At 41.2% G+C, this 27,700-nt stretch overlaps 1 protein-coding gene across 1 annotated transcript in view; it reads left to right on the forward strand.

Moving 5' to 3' along the window:
* The window catches only part of LOC144682050 (uncharacterized), a 620,845-nt gene extending 594,064 nt beyond the window's left edge, over window positions 1-26,781 (forward strand). The window contains exon 10 of the mRNA XM_078544320.1: window positions 24,631-26,781. Within this exon, the coding sequence (XP_078400446.1) occupies window positions 24,631-24,663 (33 nt within the window). The 3' untranslated portion in view covers window positions 24,664-26,781. The remainder of the gene's footprint in view (window positions 1-24,630) is intronic.
* The last annotated feature ends 919 nt before the right edge of the window (window positions 26,782-27,700 follow it).

Below are 27,700 nucleotides of genomic sequence, written 5' to 3' on the forward strand. Positions count from 1 at the left end.
CTCCCCAGTCGTCATATTCTCCCCGTCACTCCCTCCTCCCCGTACTCCTTCCCCCTCCCAACATTATCACCTTCCTCTCCCAGTTGATCCCAGACCTTCTTCTCCCACCCCTGGGACATCTTCCTCTCTACCCCCTTGATGATCGTCCGTTGCAGACCATGGCCAAGACACTGAGCAGACCATCAACAGTGACTTTCCACCTTCTGTGAGCTGCTTCACAGTGGAGCCATGTCCATCAGAATTTACTGAGCATGTGATGGATGTTCCTCAAGGGTTCCATTGCTGTTGGGCTCCTGCATCTTCTGCTCCTTGGGTGTCCGCAATGTGAGCAAGACCCTGATCCCAACTTCTGCATGCCACACTTGTCAAGACATGTTCTGGGCCGGCGTGTTTTCCCACCAATATGCTCGAATGATCCAGCATGGGGGGATGATTCCGGTGAGCTGTGCTTACTATGATAGCAGGTTTATTACAATGAAGTTCCCAATGTCTGACATGGCCCGCCATGGCCCGGGCTGAGCGACAATTGCAAACTGGTTCACAATGTCGTGAAATCAATTTTTGGCCTCCTCGCCATATTTTCTGCTTACCCCACCAAACATACCCGTTGCCAGCAGGCAGGGAAAATTCCACCCTATGGACCTGATTTTACCAGTCCTCTGGAGATGATCTGGGAGGCAAGAAATGTTCTAAAATGGCATAAGGGAGGAGCCCAGTGTCTTCCTGCTGCCACAAGATATTACCAGCAGTAGGAATCTGAGGGGCATGGCTAACCACCTATCAAAGGTGGGCAACCAATTAAACCAATTTGAAGGCCAAATCTTGGCTACTTCCCGCCCCTACTGGAATTTTAATGTTGTCAAGAGGGGTCATCGCCACAGGAAAACCAACGCGGCCTCCCAGCTGGCTTCAGGGGGCGCTCTCATTTATGGTCACTCCATGAAGGGGGACCCCCGGCAGCAATGGCTAACCCTGTGACTAAGGCTCACCTCTGGAATGTGCAACCCACCCCCGCCACTCCCAAGCTCCCTCATGGTAGCCAGGTTTTAGATGATATAGCAGATCACCATGAATCAGGAGAATTACGTTGGGTACTGGAGAAATTCACTCCCCATGCCCCAAGTGGTCCAGGCAGTGGATCCATTGGTTCCTCATGGCACCATGGCTTTTACTTGTAGGAGCCCTTGCCACATGTGGCGGGTTTGGGGAGAGGATTCATTAGCCACGTGGTAATGGACAGCCCTTGTTATCAGCAGCTGCCCTCTAGTTTGTTGTGGTGGCTTGAAGATGGCTGGAACTGGGAACTTGGTACAGAATGAATGCATCATGACTCTTCCCAGGATAGCGGGCGTTCACTGACATTATAGTCTGTGCATACTTGTACATTAAGTGAGTAGTACTACTTTAAGTTTTGGTACATCTCCGCATTGACATGCGACGCCTCCAAGGTGATGCACATGCAGTTGATGTCTCTCTGCACCATGGAGATGCTCGGTCTCATGACAAACCTACATGCCCACTCCTCCTGCTTCTCTAGTGATGGGGAAGTCCCCTCTTCTGGTATACAAAGCCTCTGTGACCTCCCAGATGCGATGAATGGCAAACTATGGTTTGTTGGCAATGTTAGCTGCTCCAGCCTGGAAGGATCTATTGGGAAGAATTGAGGACCACATTCACCTTGATGGCTACTGCAGTGCTGTCCTTGCCCTGTTCTTTGGGTGCAGGTCCAATCACACAGTTCTATGACCAATTCCTTGGTGAAGCACTGGCTTAGGTGTAAGTAAGAGAAATGTTCTCTGGAGACCTCTGTTGGGTAAGATCACCTGCTGAGAGCCCTTCATTTGCCTCTGCAAGGAGCTTGTCTTGTCTGCTGCCTTTGTTCAGTCTCTCTCTGATGCTGCAGACAAAGAGGAATTGCAACTGTAGACCCCTTGAGCAGTAGCAAGCTGTGTATGCAGAGGACTTTCAGAAGAACACAATTCTTTCCTAATGCCTAGCACAACTCCCGAATGACTTAAACAGCTGCTCACAACTTACCCAACAGCCCAGTACATCCATTCACTCTGCAGCAACAAAGTAGAGTGTCAAAAGTACCTCACATGCAAGTTGGATGGTGATGTCATTGAATGACACTATTGAGGGGGTCTATCTTGCAGCTCTGCATGTTTAGGAGAGGACATTAACAGGACCGGTGAGGTACAAAATGGCACGTCAGGTACCAGATGCTGACTGACTGGTCTGCATATTCCAGGAGATTCAGCCTTGTCCATAATATCTCGATCGCAACTTGGAGATTGATGCGGGGCTGTGCCAGAAGTGGATGGGAGTGCACCCCTGACATTATTTTAATTTCAGCTGGCTCCTCAAGTGCCAAAATCACTGGTGCTACGGACCTGAAATTTGCCACCTAAGCTCACGATTAATGCTTCATACTTAAAAAGGAAGCCCTTTTGGGGAACAAAGTTTAACCAGTGGCCTTGTTCTTTATATGTTTGCTACTTACCTGGAAATTAACTTTGGATATTACTTTATTGACACCTTATGGTAACAAAGGCAATTTTCAAGATTAAACTATGCATTATAAAATAGCATGACCTAAAGGCCTAGTTCATCAATGTACGTTTGCAAATGTCAACTAAACGCTTTAATTTAACATTATCTATGGTGTTGCATCTCAAGATTAGATTACTTAGTAGATGTTCTGTGTGGACATTCGTTTCTACAGCAGCTCAATAAACCCGTTTTAAGATTAAGAGCTAAATCCTAAAGTTGACAGATAAACAAGTTCTTAATGAGTCTTTATGGAATAGCTGCTAATGAAACCAAAACTGGCTGTGAGCATTTTTTCAAGCTCCTTTCACCATGACTAATGAAGCTCTTACCCCATAACTCTATTGTGCTTCAATTGTCTTCAGTTAAACATGGTGTATCACTGGTCTATTTCCAGGTTCATAGCTTTGTGCTGTTCCATAAGTTTTTTTTTTGTGATTTCCTCAATAAATTCTCAACGAATCTACTTAGCCCTCATTGTTTTTTTTAACTTTTTATGTATCACAACAAACTTGAAATATATAGACAGTGACAAAGGCGTGTCTTGTAATTAGCCAATCCCTCCTGATTCACTTTATTCACCAGGATGTTTTTAATGTGGTAAATTTGCTATATCATGAAGTTTTAACCTGCCACTAACCGCTTATTTGTCTGTAGTACATCTTGCTGATTGCTGGCGTCACATTGCTTGTTCATCTAGGCTTGTAATCAGATCTACTTCAGGATAATCCTCTTTATTGCAAAGAATGAAAAGCAATCTTGACCTAGAGCTTGAAAGCAAAAGATTGTAAACACTTTGCCAGCTAAATCTAAACAATTCACCTTAAAGAGAGAATTGACAGGAGCTAACTCATGAAACTAGGGTTTGATATTAGTGGCCCCAGATGAGTATGCCGGTTTTGTAGCTATTTGGGGTGCTTAAAGCAATTGTTCAAAAACCTGTGTAATTTGTTTTTCTTTCTCCTCCACGTTCCATCCACAATCCTTTCCTGTCAACTCCGTGAAAGAAAGAATTTGCATTTATTAGCACCTTCCACAATCTTTGGGACAACCTGAGGTCATGAAAGGCACTATATAAATGCAAATTTTTCTCTCATTGCAATAGCCATGGAAAGGACAAAAATCTGGTTTTGAATCTGCCACTGTCGGGGGGGGGTGGAGGGTGCAGTCGTTGTGGGAGGGGATTTCTTGGATATGCTTTACTGGAATCAGGCTATCGTGGCTTGTAAAGCTGCACAATAAGCTCAAAATGCTTAACTGTGCAATGTTATATCCTGGTGAGCACAGATCAAATGACACTGAAAGACGTAGAGTGACATGTTCGTGTCATTTTTGCCTAATTTGATTATGCTCACCCATCGTAGGGAAGACCCTTCTTAAGTTTACCATTATGTTGGGTGCTGATGGAACATCTCACCAGCTAATGAACTAACCCTGTCCACTAGAATTAGATCAGAGAGCCTAGGATAATCCCAGCAGAAAACTCAGTTCAAAGGTTTTCTGTTCAATTCCATTGCTTCGCTACAAGTGACTTAAATATTGGACAGATAAAAGACCATAGGGAGAGAGGACTCACCTGCAAAAGCACTCAGAGATGCTGAACACAATATCTCGAGTTAAAAACCTACAAACTTAAGTTACAACACTTCTCCCTGCTGCTGGATGATCAGTAAGAATGAATACTGATCTGCAAGGGATCTTATTGAAAGGTGTGCAAGGTCTGAGAGCAGGCTCTATGGCCAACATGATTCTGCCTATCCTCTGGCACTATGGCTTACCCCTCCTTACCCGTGCACAATGATGCATTTGGTGCTACCTCCTAATGTTTGCTATATATATCCTTTGTTGATGTAACTGCACTGGTACTTACAACAGTTGGTGTGAATGACGTAGGCTGGTGGCATGCTTCAGCTCACTTGCTGTGCTGGCAGGCTGTTCTTCAAAGCCTATAAAAGCAGAACAGGAATTATGTGCTATAATAACATTAGTGTGGCTGCTTCAGAAGAAGTTGAAGCTTCTGGGCTCTCCTTCAGTTTGGTTTACTCCTTTCCATTTCCTTGTCCTACAAATAAAAAGGAATTTTTGAAATATTGCAAGTTTAAACAGTGTAACATTTGGTGCTCAAGTGCTCAGACTGCTCACCATGTGTGACAGTAAATTAACATGTCACATAGCTGAATTGAGTTCGAAAGATACAGTCCCACTATTCACACCCTTATCATGGGCAACGACCTATATCAGACAAACAACACAATTTGCCATTTCCACTGAAGTCAATCATCAAGCTGCTGTTAGTTACACACAAATCACACCAGCCAATTAGGTGATTCAGACTTGTCTCGTACATGATTTACCAAGCAACAAACTTGACTATGAGTCTCAAAATAGTCATTCCATAAAAGGATTTTGATGACAGCCTACTGTTTATGATAATACTTGATTCCTTTGGTGGATTAAAATCTTGCAGTCCTCAGGCTTGTCGAAGTGGAAATTTATCTTGGACAGTAGCAATAAGCAGGCAGTATTGCATTGCCTGTCTGTTATGTGGCCCACCTAAAGTTCACTTGCAGTAATCCCAAATGAATTGAATATTTGGTAGGGCATATTTCAGACAGCCAATGCAATACCACCCTATGTGCACTACCAACCAAGGTGAATTTCTCTCCTTTGCCTCACAGGAACTATCAGCAGACCATTCTTGAAAAAGATGCAATAGGATGCACAATTTAACTCTCTTGCAGGCATCACTTTGCATCTAAGAATCATAAGACCATAAGAAATAGGATCAGGAGTAGGTCATTTGGCCCAGCGAATCTGCTCCACCATTCGGTAAGATCATGGCTGATGTGATTGTGGCCCTAACTCCACTTTCCTGCTTGCTCCCATAACCCTTGACTGCCTTGCAGGTAAAAGATCTGTCTAGCACAGTCATGAATATATTCAATGAGCTAGACACCATTGCTCTCAGTGGAAGAGAACTACAAAAACTAACGACCTACTGAGAAAAGAAATTACTCTAATCTCCGTCTTAAATGGGAGACCCTTATCCTGAAACTGTGTCCCCTGGTTCTAGATTCCCCCATGTAGTAAAACATGCTTTCAGCATTTACCCTGTCAAGCCCACTCAGAATCTTATATGTTTCAATAAAATCACCTCCTTGTTCTAATCTCCAATGAGTATGGGCCCAACAAGCTCAACCTTCCCTTATAAGGCAACTCCTTAATCCCAGGAATCAGCCTAGTGAAGCTTCTCTGAACTGCTTCCAATGAACAGATCAAAACTATACACAATACTTGTAGGTGTGGCCTCACCAATCCTCTTTAAAGTTTTAGCAAGACTTCCCTACTTTTATACTCCATCCCCCCTGCAATAATGGCTAACTTTCTGTTTGCCCTCCTAACTACTCGCTGTACCTGTGTGTTAACTTTTGATTCATGTTCCTCTGTCCTGCAAAATTCTGCAGTCTCTCTATTTAAGTAATATTCTGCTTTTTTATTCTTCCTACCCAAGTGGACAACCTCATATTTTCCCACATTATATTTCCTCTGTTAAATTTTTGCCCACTGACTTAACCTATTTACATTCCTTTGCAGATTTTTTGTATACCCTTTTCAACTTGCTTTCCTACCTATCGTTGTATCATCAACAAATTTGGCTACAATACAGGTGGTTCCTTCACCCAGGTCATTTATATAAATTATAACTAGTTGAGGCTTCAACACTAATCCTTGTGGCACGCCACTCATTACAGTTCACCAACCTGAAGATGATCCATTCATTCTGACTCTCTGTTCCCTGTTAGCGAACCAATCGTCTATCCATGCTAATAGACCATCCACAATACCATGAATTCTTATCCTGTTCAGTAACTTTTAATTGGCATCCTATCAAATGCCTTTTGGAAATCCAAATATACTATATCTACAGAGTCCCCTTTATCCACCTGCATGTTACATCCTGAATGAACTCAAATAACTTTTTCAAACATGATTTCCCTTTTACAAAACCATGTTGACTCTGCCTGATTGTACTATGATTTTCTAAATGTCCTGCTCCTACCTCCTTAATAATAGATTCTAGCATTTTCTCAATGACAGAGGATAGAGTAATTGAATAAAGTGGTTACATTTGCGGTTTTTCAGTCTGCTGGGACCTTTCCAGAATCTAGGAAATTTTGGAAGATTACAACCAATGAATCCATTATCTCTGCAGCCATTTTGTTTAAGACCCTGGGATGCAAGCCATCAGGTCCAGGGAACTTGTCAGCCTTTAGTCACGTTAGTTTTCCTAGTAAATGTCCCTAATAATCATGACTGTTTTAAGTTCCTCCCTCCCTTTTGCGCCTTGCTTTTTGTGTCTTCTACTGTGAAGACAGATCTAAAATACTTGTTCAAAGTCTCTGCCATTTCCTTGTTTCCCATTATTAATTCCTTGGTCTCATTCTCTAAGAGACCAACACTCACTTTAGCTACTCTAATCCCTTTTATATACTTGTAGAAGCTTTTACTATCTGTTTTTATATTTCTTGCTAGTTTTCTCTCATATTCCAATTTATCCCTCTTCATTAGTTATAGTCATCCTTTTTCTGGTTTCTAAAACTTTCCTAATCTTTTGGCCTACCAATAATCTTTGCAGCACTGTATAATCTCTTTTTTCAATTTGGTGTATCCTCCTCATAAAGTCTTTCTTAATAGAATATAGCTTTGTTGAGAGATATGAAATATTTCCTTAAATATCTGCCACTGCTTCTCTACCGACTTACCTTTTAACCTATTTCCCAATTCCACTTTAGCCAACTCTGTCTTCTTACCCTTGTAATTCTCTTTATTTGAGATAAAGACTAGTTTCCATTGCACATTTCTCACCCTCAAACTGAATGTGAAATTCTGTCACGTTATGATCACTCTTACCAAGAGGATCCTGTATTATGAGGTCATTAATTAGTCCTGTGCTGGGGCCTCAATTATTTACAATCTAGATTAATGATGTGGATGAGGGGTCCAACTGTATTTAGCCACATTTGCCAATAATACAAAGTTAGGTAGGAAATCAAGTTATGAGGAGGATACAAAGTATTTGCAAAGGGATATAGATGGGTTAAGTGAGTATGCACAAATTTGGCAGTTGTGGGAAACTGTGAGGTTGTCCACTTTAGCAGGAAGAATAGAAAAGCAGAATAGTATTTAAATGGAGAGACTGCAGAGTGCTGCTGTACAATGGTACCTTGTGCCTTTGTACATGAATCACAAGAATTGAGCATGCAGGTACAGTAAGTAATTAAGAAGGCAAATGGAATGTTGGCCATTATTGCAAGAGAGATGAAGTATAAAAGTAGGGAAGTCTTGCTGCAACTGTACAGGACATTGGTGAGATCGCACGTGGAGTACTGTGGGCAGTTTTGGTGACCTTTCTTGCAGAGGGACATATTTGCATTGGAGGCAGTTCAGAGAAGATTCATTAGAGTGGTTCCTGGGATGAAGGGGTTTAGTTATGAGGGAAAGTTGAGCAGGTTGGGACTATGGACTATACTCATTGGAGTTTTGAAGAATGAGAGATGATCTTATTGAAACATCTAGGGTAGAATCTTACCTATGGCGGGAAGGTTGGGTGGGAGCGGGCGGGGGCACCCACGATCGGCTGAGCACCACCATTTTACGCAGGCGGGCCAATTAAGGCCCGCCCAGCGTAACGCGCAGCCAGTAGCTCTCAGCGCTACCTGTGCAGGTGGGGGGAGGAGAGAAAGTTGGGGCCTGCGCTCTTTCGTGCATGTGCGCAAAAGAGCGTAGCAATCTCCCTGAGGCACAAAGCTGCCTCAGGGAGATTAAGTAGATAATAAAAATTTTTTTAAAATAAAGTAAAAAATTACTTAAGCATGTCCCCTCATGTGATAGTCTCACATGAGCTGACACATGTTTGTGAAGTTTACAAAATTTATTTATTAAATTTATATAACCTTCAGGAAACCTCATCCTGCCCATGGATAAGGTTTCCTGAAAAATGCGAAGGCCACTTGGGCTCTTCGCTTGCCCGCCAACCTTAAGGTTGGACAGGCAGCATTGTTAATCAGGTAAATTACTTTCTTAATGGCCTTAATAGGTCATTGACAGTTTGGCGGGCACACAGCCACCTCTGGCGTGCACCTGCCGAATGAAATATCAAAATGACGCGCGATGATGTCGGGACGCACGCCCAATGTCATCTTGCGTCATTTTACACGTCAGCGAGTCAGGCCCACCCCCGCATACCAACAACAAAATTCTGCCCATAAGGTTCTGAAGTGGCTTGACAGGGTAGGTGCTGTGAGGATGTTTCCCTTCATTGGGAAGTCTAGAACTGAGGGACAGCTTTACAGATAAGGGTCTCCTATTTAACATGAAAATGAGGAGGAATTTCTTCTCTCAGAGGGTTGTTAATGTTGGGAATTCTCTTCCACAGCGAGCTGTGGAGACTGGGTCATTGAATATATTCAGGGCTGAGTTAGACAGGAAAGTGAATTTAAGACCACAGTCAGATCAGCCATGATCATATTGACTGGCAGAGCAGACTTGGGGGCTGGGTGGCCTGCTCCCATTCCTATTTCTTATGTTCTTATGTTTCGGTCTCATTTCACATTACCAGGTCTAAGGTAACCAGTTCCCTGGTTGGTTCTAGAACATATTTTTCTCAGAAACTGCATTGAAAACACTCTCTGAATTCACCCTCGATGCAACCTTCATCAATTTGATCTATTCAATCTATATGAAGATTAAAATCTCCTATGATTATTGCAGCACCTTTCTTACAAGCTCCCGTTCTTCTTCATTTTACACTCTGTCCTACAGATAAGCTACTGTCAGGGGGCCAATAAATTACTCCCACCGGTGATTTCTTCCCTTTGCTATTTCTTATCTCTACCCAAACTGATTCTACATCTTGATCCTCCAAACCAAGATCATTTCTCACCACCGTACTGATCTCATCCTTTATTAACAGAACTGCTCCATCTCCTTTTCCTTTCTTCCTGCCCTTCCGAAATGTCAAATTGCCTTGAATATTCAGGTCCCAGCTGTGGTTACTTTGCTACCATGGCTCTGTAATGGCTATTATATCATATTCATTTATTTCCATTTGTGCTAACAATTCATCCATCTTATTCTGAATGCCTCATGTATTCAGATAAAGGGTCTTTAATTTTGTCTTTTTATCCTTTTTCCCTCCTCTGACTTTATTTGCTGGTGCACTCTTATGTTTGCACGCTCTGTCCCTTTCTGTTATGCTCTGGTTATCATTACATGTATTGCAACCCTGCACTATTATCTTGTCACTATTCGTTAACATTCCAAATCTGCTCCCACATATACCCTGCCACCACCACTCCCTGTCCCCCCCACCACCCACTATTTAGTTTAAAGCCCGCTCTACAGCCCGAGTTATACAATATACCAGGCGGTTCAGGTGAAGGAAGTCCCAGTGGTATAGCTCTCTATTTCCTCAGTACTGATGCCATCCATTTTGAAGCACAATTATTCTATCCAGGTGAAATGGTAAAAAAAAATGATTGTTTAAGGAGCTATATAGATGAGTGTTCTCTCTTTTGAGTAGATGCTTGGAGGTTACTTTTAAAACTGATGAAAGTAAATAGATGGTAACTAAGAGGGGAATTTTATGGAGGCGATTGGGGTCTCAGCCACTGGCTGGAGAGCCTGTGAGAGACATGCATTGCCTCCTTTGGGAAAATCCTGCCATATTACGAGCCAATGAGGCAATTAACAGGCTAACGCAGACCTCCCACAGGATCAGGACGCCGGGGGATGGGTGAGTGAAGTCCTACTTTCCAAGAGCTGCCAGCCAATCAGAGGCCAATTGCTTTTTTGCTCAGCAGCTCCACTGGAAAGGAAGTGGCTGCTGTTGGAACAACACCCACCCAAGGCCCAGGATCGCAGAGCAACCTAGGTCAGAAGTAAGTGATGATGGGAGGGGTTTTACGGGGGTGGGGTCATGGGCTAGCAGTTGTAGGGGGGTTTAGTATTAAGGACAGGGGGTGGCTTTCAGCAGCCCCCCCCCCTCCACCAAGATCCCTCAAACAGGTCCCTTTGAACAAGGGAACCCCTGGGAGACTACAAGCAATCCACACTGGTTTGCAGGTCATGTTCCCTGTGTGGCAACAGGCTTTAACATCAGCAGCAGTGGGAAGAGGCCCTTAATTGGGCATTAATTGCCCCTAAGGGCCTCAATTGGTGCTGGGGTGGGATAAACTGCCTGCTAATTAAAAATTATGTTAAAACAGTGCAAGAATAAAAGGAAATTTAACTGAATGATTATGAATTAACATTCCATCCAGAGCAGCTAATTTTATTTAGGGCGTGCATTTTATTTTAGCAAAGACCTAGATGTGAACATACATCATTTAAAAGAGCAGCACTATTTAAATAGACCTTTACCTTTATGCAATTCTGACTAGTCTATAATGAGTTGGATTGGATACTGAAAAGTACAGAACTGAATTCAAGTGCTTAGCAATGCTTTGTTCATCCTTCCTGTGCAAATGGTATCACAATTACTGACATCAAGTTACAACCATATTTCAAACAGCGATTTGCAAGTTGAAAAAACAATTTCAATTACTTTTCAGCTTTAATTTTAGTAAGATAATTAAGTTCATCAACACAGGATTGATTTCCACAGCCTCCAGTGGGCCAGAATAGGGCAGTCATGCTCTGAAAATTACAGGGCTGAGTTTACTCTTCTGTTCACCCTCCCAACATTGCCATTGCTATTTTTGTTGGGCCCTTCATATTGGTGGCTCAGGTATCTGCCTATTTTCAGAAGGGAGCCTGTTTGTAGCATGAAAATTGAGGTCCAATGACATACACAAGACCACAATGCGATGTTGAAGTGCCAAAGGGCAGAACATGGACATTGAACACTTCACTCACTGGCACTAGATGTTGACGGTCTAACAGCTGCCTTTAAAGGCATCACTACAAGTGGCATCAAAACCAAATAATAGATTTTTGTAGGGCCAAGAGGAGCATGGAAAACTTTCTGGCCTGCTGGCAGCTTGTGAGCATGCTCCTCTAGCTTCACATTGGACCCCTCAGCTGCATCCAGTGAGCTGTCTGTGAGCATTTGTTTGGTGCTCACACACATTATACAAATAATGCTCAACCATCAAATTGACTCAGACCCCTTACTGAGGACATCAGGAGAATGTCATCTGCCCAACAACTGTCCAAGGTCAAACTCACCCTCTCTCTTTCTGCAAATGGACAGTGTTTGATACTATTTAACTAGGCTGGTAGAAGGGAGGGTGAATAACAATTTATTAAAATTAGAAATTAAAACATGACATTACTTAAAATTATTAAAGTAAAATTTCATGAATTGTTTAAAGAGTTGTTTGAATTGTTTTGTTCAGGGAATTTAGTTTAAGCTAAGAGGAGAAATTAGTGCTGTTTAAATTACAGCCCCCCACTGCCATTGTAGACTCTGCTGATGAAGCTCCACTTTCTGCTATCATTATTAATTCTTCCCCATTTGAATGTTGTGCTATGATTGTGGCCATTTAACTGCTGCAGCTTTTAAACCACTGCAGCTTGTCCCAACCTCCCTCATTCCTAATAATAACAGACCCAGTCAGCTGTGGGCTGCTGTAATATGAACCCATTAGATGTCTCACTTATGAGGTCTCAAGGCTTGTATATTTAAACATGAACACTTTATTGTTAGTCTTTAACTATTTACAAATCCCAGGTTATTGTCTTGCATGGTGATGTTACCTCAATGCAGGTTGATTCAGTTCCAGGGAGCAGAGTCGAAGGGCAGACCTCGGGTTCCAAAAAAAAATTAAAAGTGGCGTCACGGTAAACCTGTGACCTGATTGGCTGGTAGGGAATCTACACTGAATTTGAAACTAAATTTGTAAGGTGCATCCAGGAGGGTTTCCTGAGACAATATGTAGATAGTCCAACTAGGGAAGGGGCAATACTGGACCTGGTATTAGGGAATGAACCCGGCCAGGTGGTCAAAGTTTCAGTAGGGGAGCATTTCGGGAAAAGTGACCATAATTCAGTAAGCTTCAAGGTACTGGTGGATAAGGATAACAGGAGTCCTCGGGTTAAGGTGCTTAATTGGGGGAAGGCTAATTATAACAATATTAGACAGGAACTGAGGAATCTAGACTGGAGGCGGATGTTTGAGGGCAAATCAACAACTGACATGTGGGGGGCTTTCAAGCGTCAGGTGATAAGAATTCAGGACCAGCATGTTCCTGCTAGGATGAAGGATAAGTATGGCAAGTTTCAAGAACCTTGTATAATGAAGGATATTGTGAGATTAGTCAAAAAGAAAAGGGAAGCATTTGTAAGGGCTAGAAGGCTGGGAACAGATGAAGCCCGTGGAGAATATAAAGAAAGTAGGAATAAACTTAAGCAAGGAGTCAGGAGGGCTAAAAGGAGTCATGAAAAGTCATTGGCAACCAGGATTAAGGAAAATCCCACGGCCTTTTATACATATGTAAAAAGCAAGAGGGTAGCCAGGGAAAGGGTAGGCTCACTCAGGGACGGAGGTGGGAATCTGTGTGTGGAGCCAGAAGAAATGGGAGAGGTACTAAATGAGTACTTCTCATCAGTATTCACCAAAGAGAAGGACTTAGCGGTCGATTTGTCTAGGGAAGAGTATGTAGATAGCTTGGATCATGTTGAGCTCAAAAAAGAGGAGGTGTTAGGCGTCTTGAAGGATATTAAGGTGGATAAGTCCCCAGGGCCAGATGGGATCTACCCCAGAGTACTGAGGGAGGCAAGGAAGGAGATTGCTGGGGCCTTGACAGAAATCTTTGTATCCTCACTGGCTACGGGTGAGGTCCCAGAGGACTGGAGAATGGCCAATGTTGTTCCATTGTTTAAGAAGGGTAGCAGGGATAATCCAGGAAATTACAGGCTGGTGAGCCTTACATCAGTGGTAGGGAAATTATTGGAGAAGATTCTTCGTGACAGGATTTACTACCATTTGGAAGTAAATGGGCGTATTAGTGAGAGGCAGCATGGTTTTGTGAAGGGGAGGTCGTGTCTCACTAACTTGATCGAGTTTTTTGAGGAAGTGACAAAGATGATCGATGATGGAAGGGCAGTGGATGTTATCTACATGGATTTCAGTAAGGCCTTTGCCAAGGTCCCTCATGGCAGACTGGTACAGAAGGTAAAGTCGCACGGGATCAGAGGTGAGCTGGCAAGATGGATACAGAATTGGCTTGGTCATAGAAGACAGGGGGTAGCAGTGGAAGGGTGCTTTTCTGAATGGAGAGCTGTGACTAGTAGTGTTCCACAGGGATCAGTGCTGGGACCTTTGCTGTTTGTAGTATACATAAATGATTTGGAGGAAAATGTAACTGGGCTAATTAGTAAGTTTGCAGATGACACTAAGGTTGGAGGAGTTGCAGATAGTGAAGAGGATTGTCAAAGGGTACAACGGGATGTAGATCGGTTGGAGACTTGGGCGGAGAAATGTTTAATCCGGACAAATGCGAGGTAGTGCATTTTGGAAGGTTTAATACAGGTAGGAATTGTACGGTAAATGGCAGAACCCTTAAGTGCATCGATGGGCAGAGGGATCTGGGTGTACAGGTCCACAGGTCCCTGAAAGTGGCAACGCAGGTGGATAAGGTAGTCAGGAAGGCATATGGCATGCGTGCCTTCATCGGCAGGGGTATTCAGTATAAAAGCTGGGAAGTCATGCTGCAGCTGTATAGAACCTTGGTTAGGCCACACTTGGAATATTGCGTGCAATTCTGGTCGCCACATTACCAGAAGGATATGGAGGCATTGGAGAGGGTGCAGAGGAGGTTTACCAGGATGCTGCCTGGTCTGGAGGTTATTAGCTATGAGGAGAGGTTGGAGAAACTCGGATTGTTCTCACTAGAGCGACGGAGATTGAGGGGCAACTTGATAGAAGTTTACAAAATTATGAGTGGCATGGACAGAGTAGATAGTCAGAAGCTTTTTCCCGAGGTGGAAGAGTCAATTACTAGGGGATATAGATTTAAGGTGAGAGGAGAAAACTTTAGAGGAGATGTGCGGGGCAAGTTTTTTATGCAGAGCGTAGTGAGTGTCTGGAATTCGCTGCCAATGGAGGTGGTGGAAGCAGGTACGATAGTGGTGCTTAAGAGGCAGCTTGACAAATACATGAATAGGATAGGAATAGAGGGATACGGACCCCGGAAGTGCAAAATGTTTTAGTTTGACAGGCAATATGATCAGCGCAGGCTTGGAGGGCTGAAGGGCCTGTTCCTGTGCTATACTTTTCTTTGTTCTTTGTTGTTCTTTGTTTCCGGAGTGTTCTCTCTAGACTATTCTCTCTGCCTAATACCATGAAGAGAAAGCTCCTCAAAGGAGCATAAAAAGCAAATCAAATGGAGATAGCCAAGCACCAGAAACACAGAGTACTACTACCATTCCTCCAAATGTGACAGACCGAAATGTGGAAGAACTGTCAAGCCTCAAGACTGTCTGAATTTATAAATTCAGAGACTTGAGATGGGGGAAAATGGATAGCAAGTAAAGATTGTATAAGAAATAGTTATACCTGTTGGAAGGGAAACATTTTTTGATGAAGAAAGGGGCATGTTGTATGATGCATACCGTGCATATCTATACACCATACCATGGATGATGCTATTCTCCAGTCCCACATCAATCCTTGCTCTGCTGAGCACCTTTACATTGCAGTGGTATGCAGGCACGTACAACATCATACAACATGCCCCTTTCTTCATCAAAGAAAATGTTTCCCTTCCAACAGGTATAACTATTTGTTATACGATCTTTACTTGCTATCCATTTTCCCCCATCTCAAGTCTCTGAATTTATAAATTCAGACAGTCTTGAGACTTGACAGTTCTTCCACATTTCGGTCTGTCACATTTGGAGGAATGGTAGTAGTACTCTGTGTTTCTGGTGCTTGGCTATCTCCATTTGATTTGCTTTTTATGCTACTTTGAGTTGCATTTCTCTTTATTAACAGCCTGCCTGCTTTTTTCAGGCATTGTGGATTCATCCCGTTCCTTCTGAAGGAAAAGTGCACTCCGTTCATTCCTAGAGTGGACTTGAATTTTCTTTTTCCATGATGTCCGCCATGTTGGACGTTTTGCAAATGGAATCTTCAATTCCACTTGTTTCACAATTTCAGCCAAACATTTGTTGCTGTTTTATTTTCAAATCCTTTTGAATCCTATGAATCTTTTAATTCAGCTTAGCTTTGTCTTCTTCTATTTCCTTGCACTTCAGTGTTGGATTTGCATTTTTTGATCTCACTTTTGTCATCTCTTTTTCTGTCTGCAACAGAACTTTGTCCTTGTCCTTCATTTTGGATTCACTGTTGGTCAGGTCTGAATCCGGTGAAGTCTTAACTTGTTTCAGTTCTGTAATTGTGCTTCATTACTCACTCACAGTTTGGAAAGCTCTACACCTTTTCTTTTCAATATCTCCTTTTTTTCATTCAACTGCTTCTTCAGCTCTTCAATCTGTTTCTTGTAGCTTTCAGCCTCCTCTTGGAATATTAAACACTGCTGAGTCTTCTCTACCAACTGGTTCTTCAGTTTGTTTAGAGGGATGTTAAATTAATTTTCTTTCTCTTGGTAATTTTCCAGAAGAATAAACTTTGACTTAAGGGTTCTTGTGCCACGTGAAGGTGTTCAATCAGGTTTTCCTTTTCGTTGTGAAGCTCACTTGTTTCACCTTGAGTTTTTCTGTAATTCAACAGAGTCACCTCGAGTTACTTCTGCTGTGCTTCCATTCTGCTCTTTAAGACAATCGTCATTTCTTCATGTTGCTGAATGTTTACGCATTCCTTTTTCATTTGATCTTGAAGGACAATCAGCTGTTCTTTCAACTGTTTATTTTCTTTTTGACCTCTTGCCAACTCACTCTGGGCTTCAGTGCATCATTTCATTGTTACTGATAATTCCAATGCAGCTTTTTCTGAAAGAATTCAACATCCTTGTTAACTTCTCATGTTTTTCCATGGCAACATATTGATTCTTCAAGGAGTCTTTTAGGGTCACAATTTCTTTGTGTGCCTTTTCTGCCTGCTGTTTTGCCTGGCTATACATCTGGTTGAGTTTTCCCAACTCCTGCTTTTATTTACCAACAGTGGAATTGAGGGTCATTTTTTCCTCCTGATACCTTTGTATTATCTTTGAAAGTTGTTTGTTCAGATCTCAAACAGTTTGGTTCATTGAAGACTTCAGTTTATCGTGCATTTTCAGAGGCATATACTCAGCTTGAACTTTGCACTTTAAATCTTCTCATTCAGCTCTGATGCAAACATTTTCCTCCACAACAGCTTCATTTACTTTTTGCACTTTAGATTTACCTCACGCTGCGGGGTCTTCTGATGCCTTCCCTCTGAGGTCTTTTGTTGCTCTTGGCGGAGTTGCTCTCTCTGCTAGGTCTCTTGTTCCCCTTGCCCTCTCTCAGGTCTCTTGTTGCCCTTGGCAGAGTTGCCCTTTCTCTGGGGTCTCTTGTTGTCTTCAATGGAGTTGCCCTCTCTCTAGGGTCTCTTCCAAATTTCTGTCCATGGCTGTTTTATTTTATTGTAGTTACAGCTTTAAATTGCATTGCCTGTTTAAAACTGTCAGGGCAATAGCTGTTTTTTTCACTTAGGCTGTCTGCAGTTGTCAGCTTTGTGTGCTGTGAGTTTCCTATGCTTTGTCAGGTTTTGGTGAGCTCCCTGGTGATTGTGAACCTTCTCTTTTATATCTTTTTTTAATAGAAAATACTGCAGCAATTCTTTTCTGGGTGATTCTGTCTTATTTTCTTTTTTTTAAACTCTGCAGGTCCTGTGAACTTTGTGCTTTGATGGTTTGATGGGCGCACATTTTTTGAACTTATACTACAGTGCTTCTTTCTGTTTGGTCTGTTTGTTTTTTTTAAATCTTCAGAACATCAGCAATTCTCTATTTTTTTCAAACTCTGCAGGGATTTTTTTTACTGCGCTCTACAGTTTTTCTTCTTTACTCTGCCAGCCTTTGGGACCACCACCTATTCCAAAATGTAAGCACAGTTACTTTTGTTTGTATGTTTGCTCACCATCTCATGAACTGTGTCACTCAGGTTCTTGCAATTTTCTGTAATGGACTTCCTCTCACTCTGGTGGATTCCTCACTTCCAAATCTGTAGTGAAGCTTCTTCAACTTTTTATTCAAGTTTTCTTCTTCATTGTGTTCTCTCTAGTTAGGCTTCAGTTGCTTTTAGTGTTTCATACTTAGGGATGCTGTTCTGGATCCATGCATTTAGCTGCCACTTTTCATATCACCGTGATCACCATGTCAGATTATGGTACTATCTCTGATCTGATATCTTGTAGAAGCAACCAACACTGCCAACTGTGTTGTACTTTGCTGATAGCCCATCACTGCCAATGATATTGTAATATGGTGCATGGTGGTGTCTAAACGAAGAGATCTTGAGACTTATATACTTAAACATGAACCTATAACTCTTTGCAGACCCCAGATACTGTCATGCATGGTGTTGTTACTTCCATGCAGGCTGGTTCCAGAGTCTTCTCTCTAGACTGTTTTCTCAGTCGATTACCATGTGACTCTATACATCATACCATTGGCAGTGTTATTCTCCAGCCCCATGTTAACCCTTGCTCTGCATTAATTACATTACAGTGGCATGCAGGCACAGACAACTTCATACAACATTGGCTTCTTGAGAAAATCTCACCCTCCATATTCAATTAAAAATGCACTCAGGATCACAAGATTGTTGGGAGTCAAACTTTACAGGAAAATACAGTCCATAATCTCAGTTCCTTTAGAGATTCTTCAGATAGGACCATATAAATATATTCTGGTCTGGTAATCCAGAAAGGATTAAGGATTGCATTTTCATTTATTTTTTGGTCAGTGTTGTATATGCCTTTAAGTGATAAGCATGCCTTTGTAGTGTCAAGGGTTAATGTGGAACTGGAGAACAGTACCTCCCACAGTTTGATGTGGAGAGTTACATGATAGAAGACTGTGGAGTACAGTCTGAAAGGAGCCAGCATGGAGGCAGCACCCATGCATGTCAATACCTAGGATATGTACATAGTTATGGGTTCACAATAAATGGTTTATGTTTAAACATACAAGTCTCCAGACCTCATGGTGAGACACCAAACAAACCTTTACAACAGTCAGGAAGGAGTCCAATTTAATAAAGGACCACTGGTTTGATTAAAGTGTATTTTCCTTTATATAATGCTTAGCATTGAATAGGTGGTAGAAATTAATCGACCTTATGTTGCATAATACTTACTGAGTGTATTTTAAAAGCTGCAAAAGGCATCTGTGACTTGGGATTAAATTTCAATGCTATGTGTTTTAGTGTCAGACTTGACTTTCCAATGTGGTGCAGAATGCTGAAATCAAGAATCTTCTGAAAATGTGTTTACGGTGCAACAGCAATAGAAACAAAACAATTCATGGCAGCTTTCTCTTTGTGAAACATTGTGGAGTGAGCTGACCACAGTCAAAGCAATCCAGAAATTGAAGGAACACGCTGACTGCAATAGGTAATGGCTATTTATTTTGCACTCAAGGCCATCTGTTTTATTTACACTTACCTGCACATTGTTACATCAATATATGTTTTAGAAATAGGTTTTGGAGGTGTGAGATTTCAAGTGATTCACGCAAAGCATTTCAAGGCAATCCCTCACAAGCAATTCAGGCAAAGAAGAAGAAGCAATCATTTTAAAATAAATCCATCATTTGCTCGGTCTTATAAACTATATAGGGCAAGAATTTCTTTGGAGCTGATCCATTCACACACGTAAACAGGTTTTGTGTCGCACTTCAGATGAGGTTACAATGGAGGATTGGGTGCAGCTCTGAGGAAATCTCTGGACTTTTGTATCATAGGTTTCAGAATATACTGTACAGGGCTAAATTTTCATCTTTACCGCCTGAATATTGAGCATAGTCTGGGAAGAGAGCAGAAAGAAAATCAGACAGGGAGGATTGCATACCCCTTGCAGAACCTTGCATTAACTTCAATGGAAGGAAAAGCAGGCAAGTTCTATGACTAGCCTTTGATCCTCTCCTCCAGATATTCCTTCTTACCCTCAGTCCAGGCAATGCTTAAAGTTCAGGCGTCAAGATGGCAACCTACTTCAGAGATCCTTCAAGATTCTGTGTGCTGCTTTTGTGAAGACACAGGAAAACAATTACAGAAATTGCTTTGAAATACATTGTTAACAGAATGAGAGTAATACGAACCTCACAATGGTCTTTGTACTGTTAGATTTCCACACTGGTGAGATTTGGAGCCAGCAAAATGGGAGTATGCTGGCCAGCTTACTTGGTCTTCCTTAAGTATTCTCGCACAATATATAAAACATAAATTCCTTCCAAATGTATGGCAATTATCTGAAGGGGAATTGTAGGCGGGATTCAACCTCCTTCTCCGAGACCCCAGGTTGATCTGGCTTTCGTGTGGGGCAACTGCCCTCTTAACTACGGCTCAGACCGGGACTCCTGTCAGGACAAACAACTCAGGATGTCCGTTGTTTGGATTCTCAAACACGACGGTTTATTCACGTTTGTTACCGGCATATGCAGGGAGAGCCCTCTGAGTCCGTCCAGAGGTACTCTGCCATAATTACAAAGTCTCGTAACTTATATACTTTTTCTTATCACAATACATTTGAGTACATTTGAATATATCCACTCGGTAACCGACAACAGGTATCATGTTAAAACTATCCTATTGAGTACATAAACATGCGATCCTGCTAACCAATTATTCTAAAGGGTGTATACATAATTATATTATCCAATCAAAATTAAAACACGTACACAAAGACCTTGGTTCTCACAACTCAAAACTGCTTGGGTTTCATCAAAGACCCCTCTGTCCATTGTATGTCCTCCCATGTCTAAGCTAAACCATCTGCCCCATCCCTATCTGAGAGAGGAGTACACCTAAACTAATTTGTGTCTTCCAGTCTGACTCTCAAGGCTGTGCAATGTTCATCTGGTAATCTTCAACTCTTAATATGTTTAGCAGCCATGTCTGCCTGGAGATTTTAGGGTGTTTCAGTAAATTCTTAGTGTTCTCTTTTAGCATTTTTAATTTTCCCCCAACAGGAATGTTCTCACTATCCTCATCAGGAATGTGTTGTGTGCTCACTTCACTCATAGGAAATGTGCAATAAAAGACAAGCACATTCTGGCCTTTTAAAATGTGTACTTAAAGCTGCATTACTGGATTTTTTTATTGTTGTAAAGTAAGTTCAAAGTACAAATACTGGATTATGCCTCTCATTTTTCCTTACTTTGGAGATGGGAGAGGAGAATGAAAGGATGGATGTGAGGCGAGTTCACTTACATTAGAAATGGACTCTCCTTCCCTGACCATCACCTCACTGCAGTTGTATAGAATTCAAGTGCATCTACCTGGGAACTGCTAAGGGCAATTGTCTATGCAGGCTCCATTTCACCATGGAGGCAGTAACTTACTTTTGCCATTTGCAGGAACCAGACCTGCAGACAGTTTGAAGAGTGGGACGTTACAATGTCTATGGAGTTGACTGTTATGTCTCAAGCTTCTTCCAAGCTACTTCATTTTACAATGAATCAATCCCTAGGACACTGATGTGTCAAACAAGTTGCTGAAGCATTGTTCACCTTAGTCCTTTATCATGTCCCCCATAGAAAATTGGCAGTTGAGTCAGAGCATTGCAATTCTTTCTAAACACCAGGACATTATTGATGGTATGCATGTGGCCGTCAGTGCTTTTACACATGACACCACTGCAATCAATGTCCCCAGCACTATTGATCACAAACATAAAAATTTGTAGGTGAATACCCACTTCCTGGACAGCAATTATAATACCATTATTCTTAAGCAATCCCCAGTGTTTGCATTATTTGAAGGAAGTGCCAGCTTAGAAAGAAAAGAGCGGTTTTCACACCTGTAGATGTCTCAAAGCATTTACAGCCAATGAAGTACTCCTGAAGTATAGTCACTGTGGTAGTGTAGGAAACATGGCAGCCAATTTGCACAGAGTAAATTCCCATGGACAGCAAGGTGATGATGACTCATGTCTTGAGCCAAAGACATGAAGGAAAAAATATATATATATTTATTATTTTTATATATATATATATATATATATATACACACAGACATCACACTGGCTACTTTGTAAAATTGTTATCTTTCTTTTAAAATGGACAAATGGCCGGACTGATAAAATGGCCACTTCTGACCGCATAATGGTAGCTCTGGAAGTTTCTGAGCAGTTTAAAAGTAGACAAAGCACTAACACATCAAACCCCTGGAATGTAACACTCCTGGCATTGTATAGAATTCCAGACAAGCAAACACAAAGGATAGTACACGAGATGTTGGCACCAGCCAGCTATGGACAAAGGCAGAGCTATCCATGATCCTCATCTCCAACGTTGTGCTAATGGTTCTACAGTTACCTGCTCAAAACACAATGGGTTTTAACAAGAGGCCTCGTTAGCTGAAAATCTCAACTCGAAACCACCCAGCCAATGATCAAGACTTTAGCTACCTGAATTGCTTTAATTATACAGCTTTCAAATTCCAACTTCAGTCTACTGTTTAACATCTGACTGGCAGACCATGCAGAAGCAAGCTCTGGCCAGGTTGGACAACTGTCCCCCATCTAACCTCACTCTGCTGGGAAGATTTTGTACTATCGCCTCCAGAACTGATTCAACCTTGGCGTGCCTACTTTATCTTGGGACATCAACATCACCAGAAAAATGAATCTTACACCACTGGTCTTCAGGCAGCCGACCTCTGCGAAAGAATTCCACATTGACTTTGATTCTGGACTCACGTGAAACCATACTTCTTATTTTTATCGTAGTCTCTGCCCTGAATCCCCCTTTTTTTTCCTTACCCCTCTTTTATTGTATGAATGCTGAAAGGGTGGACATTGCGAAACCACTTTCCCATGTTTTGTGTGTGTGTAAAATAAACCAACCCTTTTATTTTAAATTATCTCAAGTTTTCTGTGGGGTTATTTATAGAGGATTGGATCACTCCAAACTGAAGAGCTGGGTAACCTACTTATTAAAAGAGGGAAATCAAAAATCAAAAACACCTTTCTGTTTGTGGATGGGTCGTGAGTGGAGAAATCAGGGCTGTTCTAAATTAAACCCCCTCCTGTCCGTAACAGAAATTGGGAGCCCACATCTTGGATTGATCCAATTTGAATTTGACTAGAGAATTAGAGATCACTCCAAACTGAAGAATTGGGGAACATACACCACAACTTATAAAATTGGAAATCAGAAAGGCCTTTCTGCTTATGGATGGGTAATGAGAGCAGAAATCAGGGCTGTTCTAAATTAAACCCCCTCCTGTCCGTAACACTAGGTAATCTGTTTTTTTCCTGATGTTGACTGAGGGATAACTATCGGCCAAAGCACCAGGGATAACTCACCTGCTCTTCTTTGAAATACTGCTGCAGGATCTTTTAAATCCACTTGTGAGAGCAGACAGAGCCTTGGTTTACCATGTCATCTGAAGTGTCAGCCTTGATGTTTGTGTCCAAATCCTGGATTGGGATTTGAACCCAGAAACTTCTGACTCTGTAATTGGGCAGGAGCATTATAACAAAATGAAATAAGAAAAATATATCATAGGATGTATCTTCCCAATTTACAGCTTTAGCAACAGGGATGACTGTGGGCCCCTGGTATTTAGTATTCCTAAGGTCATGAGACGGAGTTCAGAAGTTCAAAGGCTGGTTTCAGAAATTCAGAGGCTGGCACAAGAACCAAAGAGGCCATGTCAAATGTGTTAGCATTGATACTGGGTTCCTGTGGGTTTGCTTACACTGTAAGGTTCCTTATCCACCTTGCCACCTCTTCTGTTTCCTGACGACACATCTTTTTGGTTAGGCATTTTGCTATTTCTCCTAAAATGGCTCAAAATCCACTTTTTTGATTACGCCTCTATTAAGTTACTTTGTAACTTTTTCTACATTAAAGCTGCTACGTAAATGCAAATTATTTTGTCAAAACAAGGTAAAAGAGGATGGACGGCAGGAGAGGTAAGGCTAGAAGTTCTGAAACGGGGGTGGGGAAATGGAAGTAGAAGCAGAGAGCAGGCAATGGAGCAAGGAGAGATGGGAGAGGGAAGGGGAGCTGAGAGGAGGGAAGAGGAAGATGGAAGAGGGGAAGAGAGGGACACAGATGATGAGTTAGGGAAAGTGAAAGGAGGAGAAGGGGAGGGACGAGGTGGATGGGGAAAGGTAGGGGCACAAATGATGTCTAGGGGAAAGGGGAAGGAGAAGAGAGGAGGAAGTGATGGGGTGAAAAGATGGAGGGGCGAATGAAAAGGAAGGGGCAAGAGAGAAATTCAAACCTGGAGAAGAGAAACATTAAAAAATTAAAAATAAAGCAAAATATGAATTTTGAAAATTTCAAAATCAACAGCAATTGTAGGTAAAAGGAAAATTTGGATGGCAGTTGGGGTGGGGGAAATTAAAATAGCAGCCATGCTGTCAAAGACCAATCAGCAAGTCACTGCAGAACCTAGGCATTTTAAATGTAGATATTGGGATCAATAATGGTAAAATATTGACACAAAACTCGTGATGGAAGCATAGCAACAGTGAAGCCATGCATCAGGAGTGCATGCTGACATTTTTTAAAATCTATATGGGTAAGATTCTAGTTTATTATGAAAGTTGTTTATTTTAAAGTAGAATATGTGTTGTTTCATCCAAGATTTCAAAGAGGGAACAGTACTGATGTACAAGATGTTCTCTTCTTTTTTTCACATTGGTATAAGCCAAGGAGAAGTGTAAACACAATGGATTTTCTAACAATTCCTTTATAATACCATCACCTTTTTTGTAAAGGAAGATTTGAATGGTAGGTGCTGCCATTCAAGTATATGATTAAAGAAGCAGTGACATGACCTTGGGATTATTTAATTACATTTTTCATGCTGAAAAGGAGATGTATGCCATAATAGGTTGTTAATTAAAACACAGTTTTCATGTGGCAATGGGAGCACTTACTCTTTTTTTTTCCCTTCCTTCTCTATTTGATGATGTAGGGTCTGAGAAATGGAAAAAGAAGAAAAAACTGAAGACATTCCTGCAGAGACACAGCTGTTCCATCCACCAGTCTTCTGATTTGTGGCCTTCTCATTAGGCTACAAAAGTACAGCCACATTCACAATGCCAGCAGACCCTCTCTAATTGCTCATTCTATCTGTCCCTGTTTAGTTCTTTCGCCCTGCAGAGAAAAAGACATTTAAAGATTACTGAGGCAAGATTGTAATGAAGTGGATACCTCTTTGTCTGTCCTTTAGCCAACAGCAACAGAAGGGATACTAATTAGAGGATGAATTATTGGCTTCCCATGGTGCACTACAGGGGTATTAAAATGAGAGTAGTTTCTCATTTGCCTCTTAGCTGGCCACTAAGCAGTAGACAAATATATTTTTTATTATGGTTTATTACTAAAATCAACACTTTTACTCAATTACAATAATCGTCGCTTTCTAGTTTTAATGGTATTGTACTAGCAATTATATTAATTTTCCTATAAAATGCTAACTCTTTATCTTTGGTTTAATTTACCCCAGAGTTACGAGGTCATGGTTTTAATTTGATCTCTTTTATTTTTTAGTGTAATAGAAGATGGGAATTCAGGGGGGAAAAAAATCCTTGTGATTCTAGCTGAGCTTTTTAGCAAAAATGTCCAAATCCATTACTAGTCCAACTCTACAGATCACTTTGAAAACTAGCATTCCTTGAGCAATTGAGATAGCTCACTTTATGATTCCCATATATGGATATGTATAAATAAGCTTCTCTTCATTATTTGCATTCTGGAATCAAGCATTTAATTTTATTATTCTACCTTAATAGGGCTGTTAAATTTGATAGAGGACCAATTTTATATTCCTACAAATTTTAGTACAACCCTAGAAACACCAAAAGAAAATGATTTTCACAAATCACAGTGCAGTATTTAAGATAAAATTCTTCTTTGCTGACTGTTTCTTTGTTGCTATGCTAAATTTGACGTGATCAGTAATCCTGTTTATTTTGCCTGAGTAACACAATAATATTTTGCAGAATAACATTAAAACTGAAGTTGTTAAATAGATGATTTATTCATCTTAGAGTTTAAATAATTCTGCACTTCTCTGTGTCTCTTATGTCTAACATGAGAGCAATGCTTAAGTGATATTGAAGAATGATTGCAAATGCTGAAAATTTTAAATGAAACAGAAGATGCTATTAATGTACAGCAGGTCCAGCAACATCTGAGGGTGGGGTGAGTGGAACAAAAACCCACAGCTTTTCTGGCACTTGTTTGGCAGGAGTGTGTTGGAATAATCAGGAATTAGTCTTGGATATGGTTACGCTACTACCTGCTCTCTCCACCAATTTCCATGTGGCCTTATTAGGAAGTGTATCCCAAACTGGTAAAACATTTCCAGATGAGTAACCCGAGTGACAGTAGGCAGAACATCCTGCTGTCTTCGAGTGTGCCTCACCTGGGGGTCCAGATCTGGAGCATGGCTTGGACCCTCCCCAAAGATTTTTTGACATTTTAGAGACAATGGTACAATGCTGGAATCATTTCAGGGTTAGCTGTAGCACCACGGGTGGGAAGCTGAATGCACCCCTAGTGATGGAAACTTTGGAGTTCAGCACTTCAGCTCATCGGCAAGTAGATCCCCATTAACCAGGATTAATGGCCTGTGGACTTTAGGTTAAGATTTCAGGTGGGAGACCTTTTGTCAGAATTGAGACTTTTCACACTGAGTCTACATTAAGATGTTGCCTGCTTTACTTTCCCTTTACAGATATTGGTGGACCTGCTATTGTTCACTATCTTCAGGCATTGACTAATGTTGATTCAGCTCAAAGGGCAAATTTTACAGACTGTACATGTTTGGGCACTTCATATTCCAAAACATGGTACAATAATGTACCTTCGCAGGCCTGTATACGCTGGTGTGACCGCACAGGATTAAGGAATTAAATGGAAACACTTCAAACAAAAATCATGCTTGCTGTGAATAATATATTCACCATTATGGCATATGGCCAGCTGTGCATACATCATATCTGGAAATTGAACTTGATATGAGCTGTAAAATTGTTTTGCTGCAGTTTACTTGAACAAATGTATGATGTAGCTGCCTACAGTTTTAAAAAAAATATTAATAAAAGCAATACTTCTTTCCAAATGGGAATTCTCGTCTACTATGAGATTGGCAACAAATAGGATGCAGAAAGGGATTCCGAAACTCATCTGGTTTGAGTTTGTTCATACACCTGTCAAATTATTTAAAATGACACATCATGGAGAAAAAATAGCAGCAATCATGAATTCAAAAGCAGAGCTTGTAGAAAGTGATATAAGTAGAAACACCAAAGTAGCAGCATTATCAGGCAAGAACATTTCACAGTTAGAGTTGTAAAAAGAAACAAGATCAAGAAGGTGTATATATCATAAAAATGTTTTCACTTATGATCATAATACAACAAAATGTTAGCACATAAAGAAGATTTAAGATCCGAACTTGAAGTATTTTATATCGTCATATAAATCTTGAAAATATGAGCATCTACTCAATAATCTTTGCTGTTATTTGAGGGAAAGTCTTGTCAAGTATTCTCGTCACAAGTCATTCTTTAGTCATACGTTACATGCTTATATATTCAATGCAATTTCTCACCCAGGAACTATGTAGTGAATACAACACACTCACATCTTATTGCGACCCTATCAATTACATCATCACAGTCATAAACTTTTTCATATATAGCAAAATTGCCTGAAGCTGTCAGCTGATCATCATCCAGTATCAGACAGATTACTATAGAGGCACCATATTAACCAAAGAGGTTTATAATACATCTGCAATGGGAATACAACCATGCTTTAGGAGCTTTGGGCAATGCGCATGTTAAGTAACGCACATTGGAATGGGAGTGAAATAGATCATTCATTTTAATTACTCTTCCTGAAATTGCTATTGTGCTTCTTGAAGTTAGAACTTTTTGAATGGGAATGGCGTTTTAACCAAGTGATCATTGAACGTGTTTAGAGTTGTCCAGGCATGTAGTAATAATGCTAATTTTAAAAATATTTTTGTCAAT

Source organism: Cetorhinus maximus, chromosome 6 (genome assembly GCF_964194155.1).
Source record: "Cetorhinus maximus chromosome 6, sCetMax3.hap1.1, whole genome shotgun sequence".
Taxonomy (NCBI): Eukaryota; Metazoa; Chordata; class Chondrichthyes; order Lamniformes; family Cetorhinidae; genus Cetorhinus; species Cetorhinus maximus.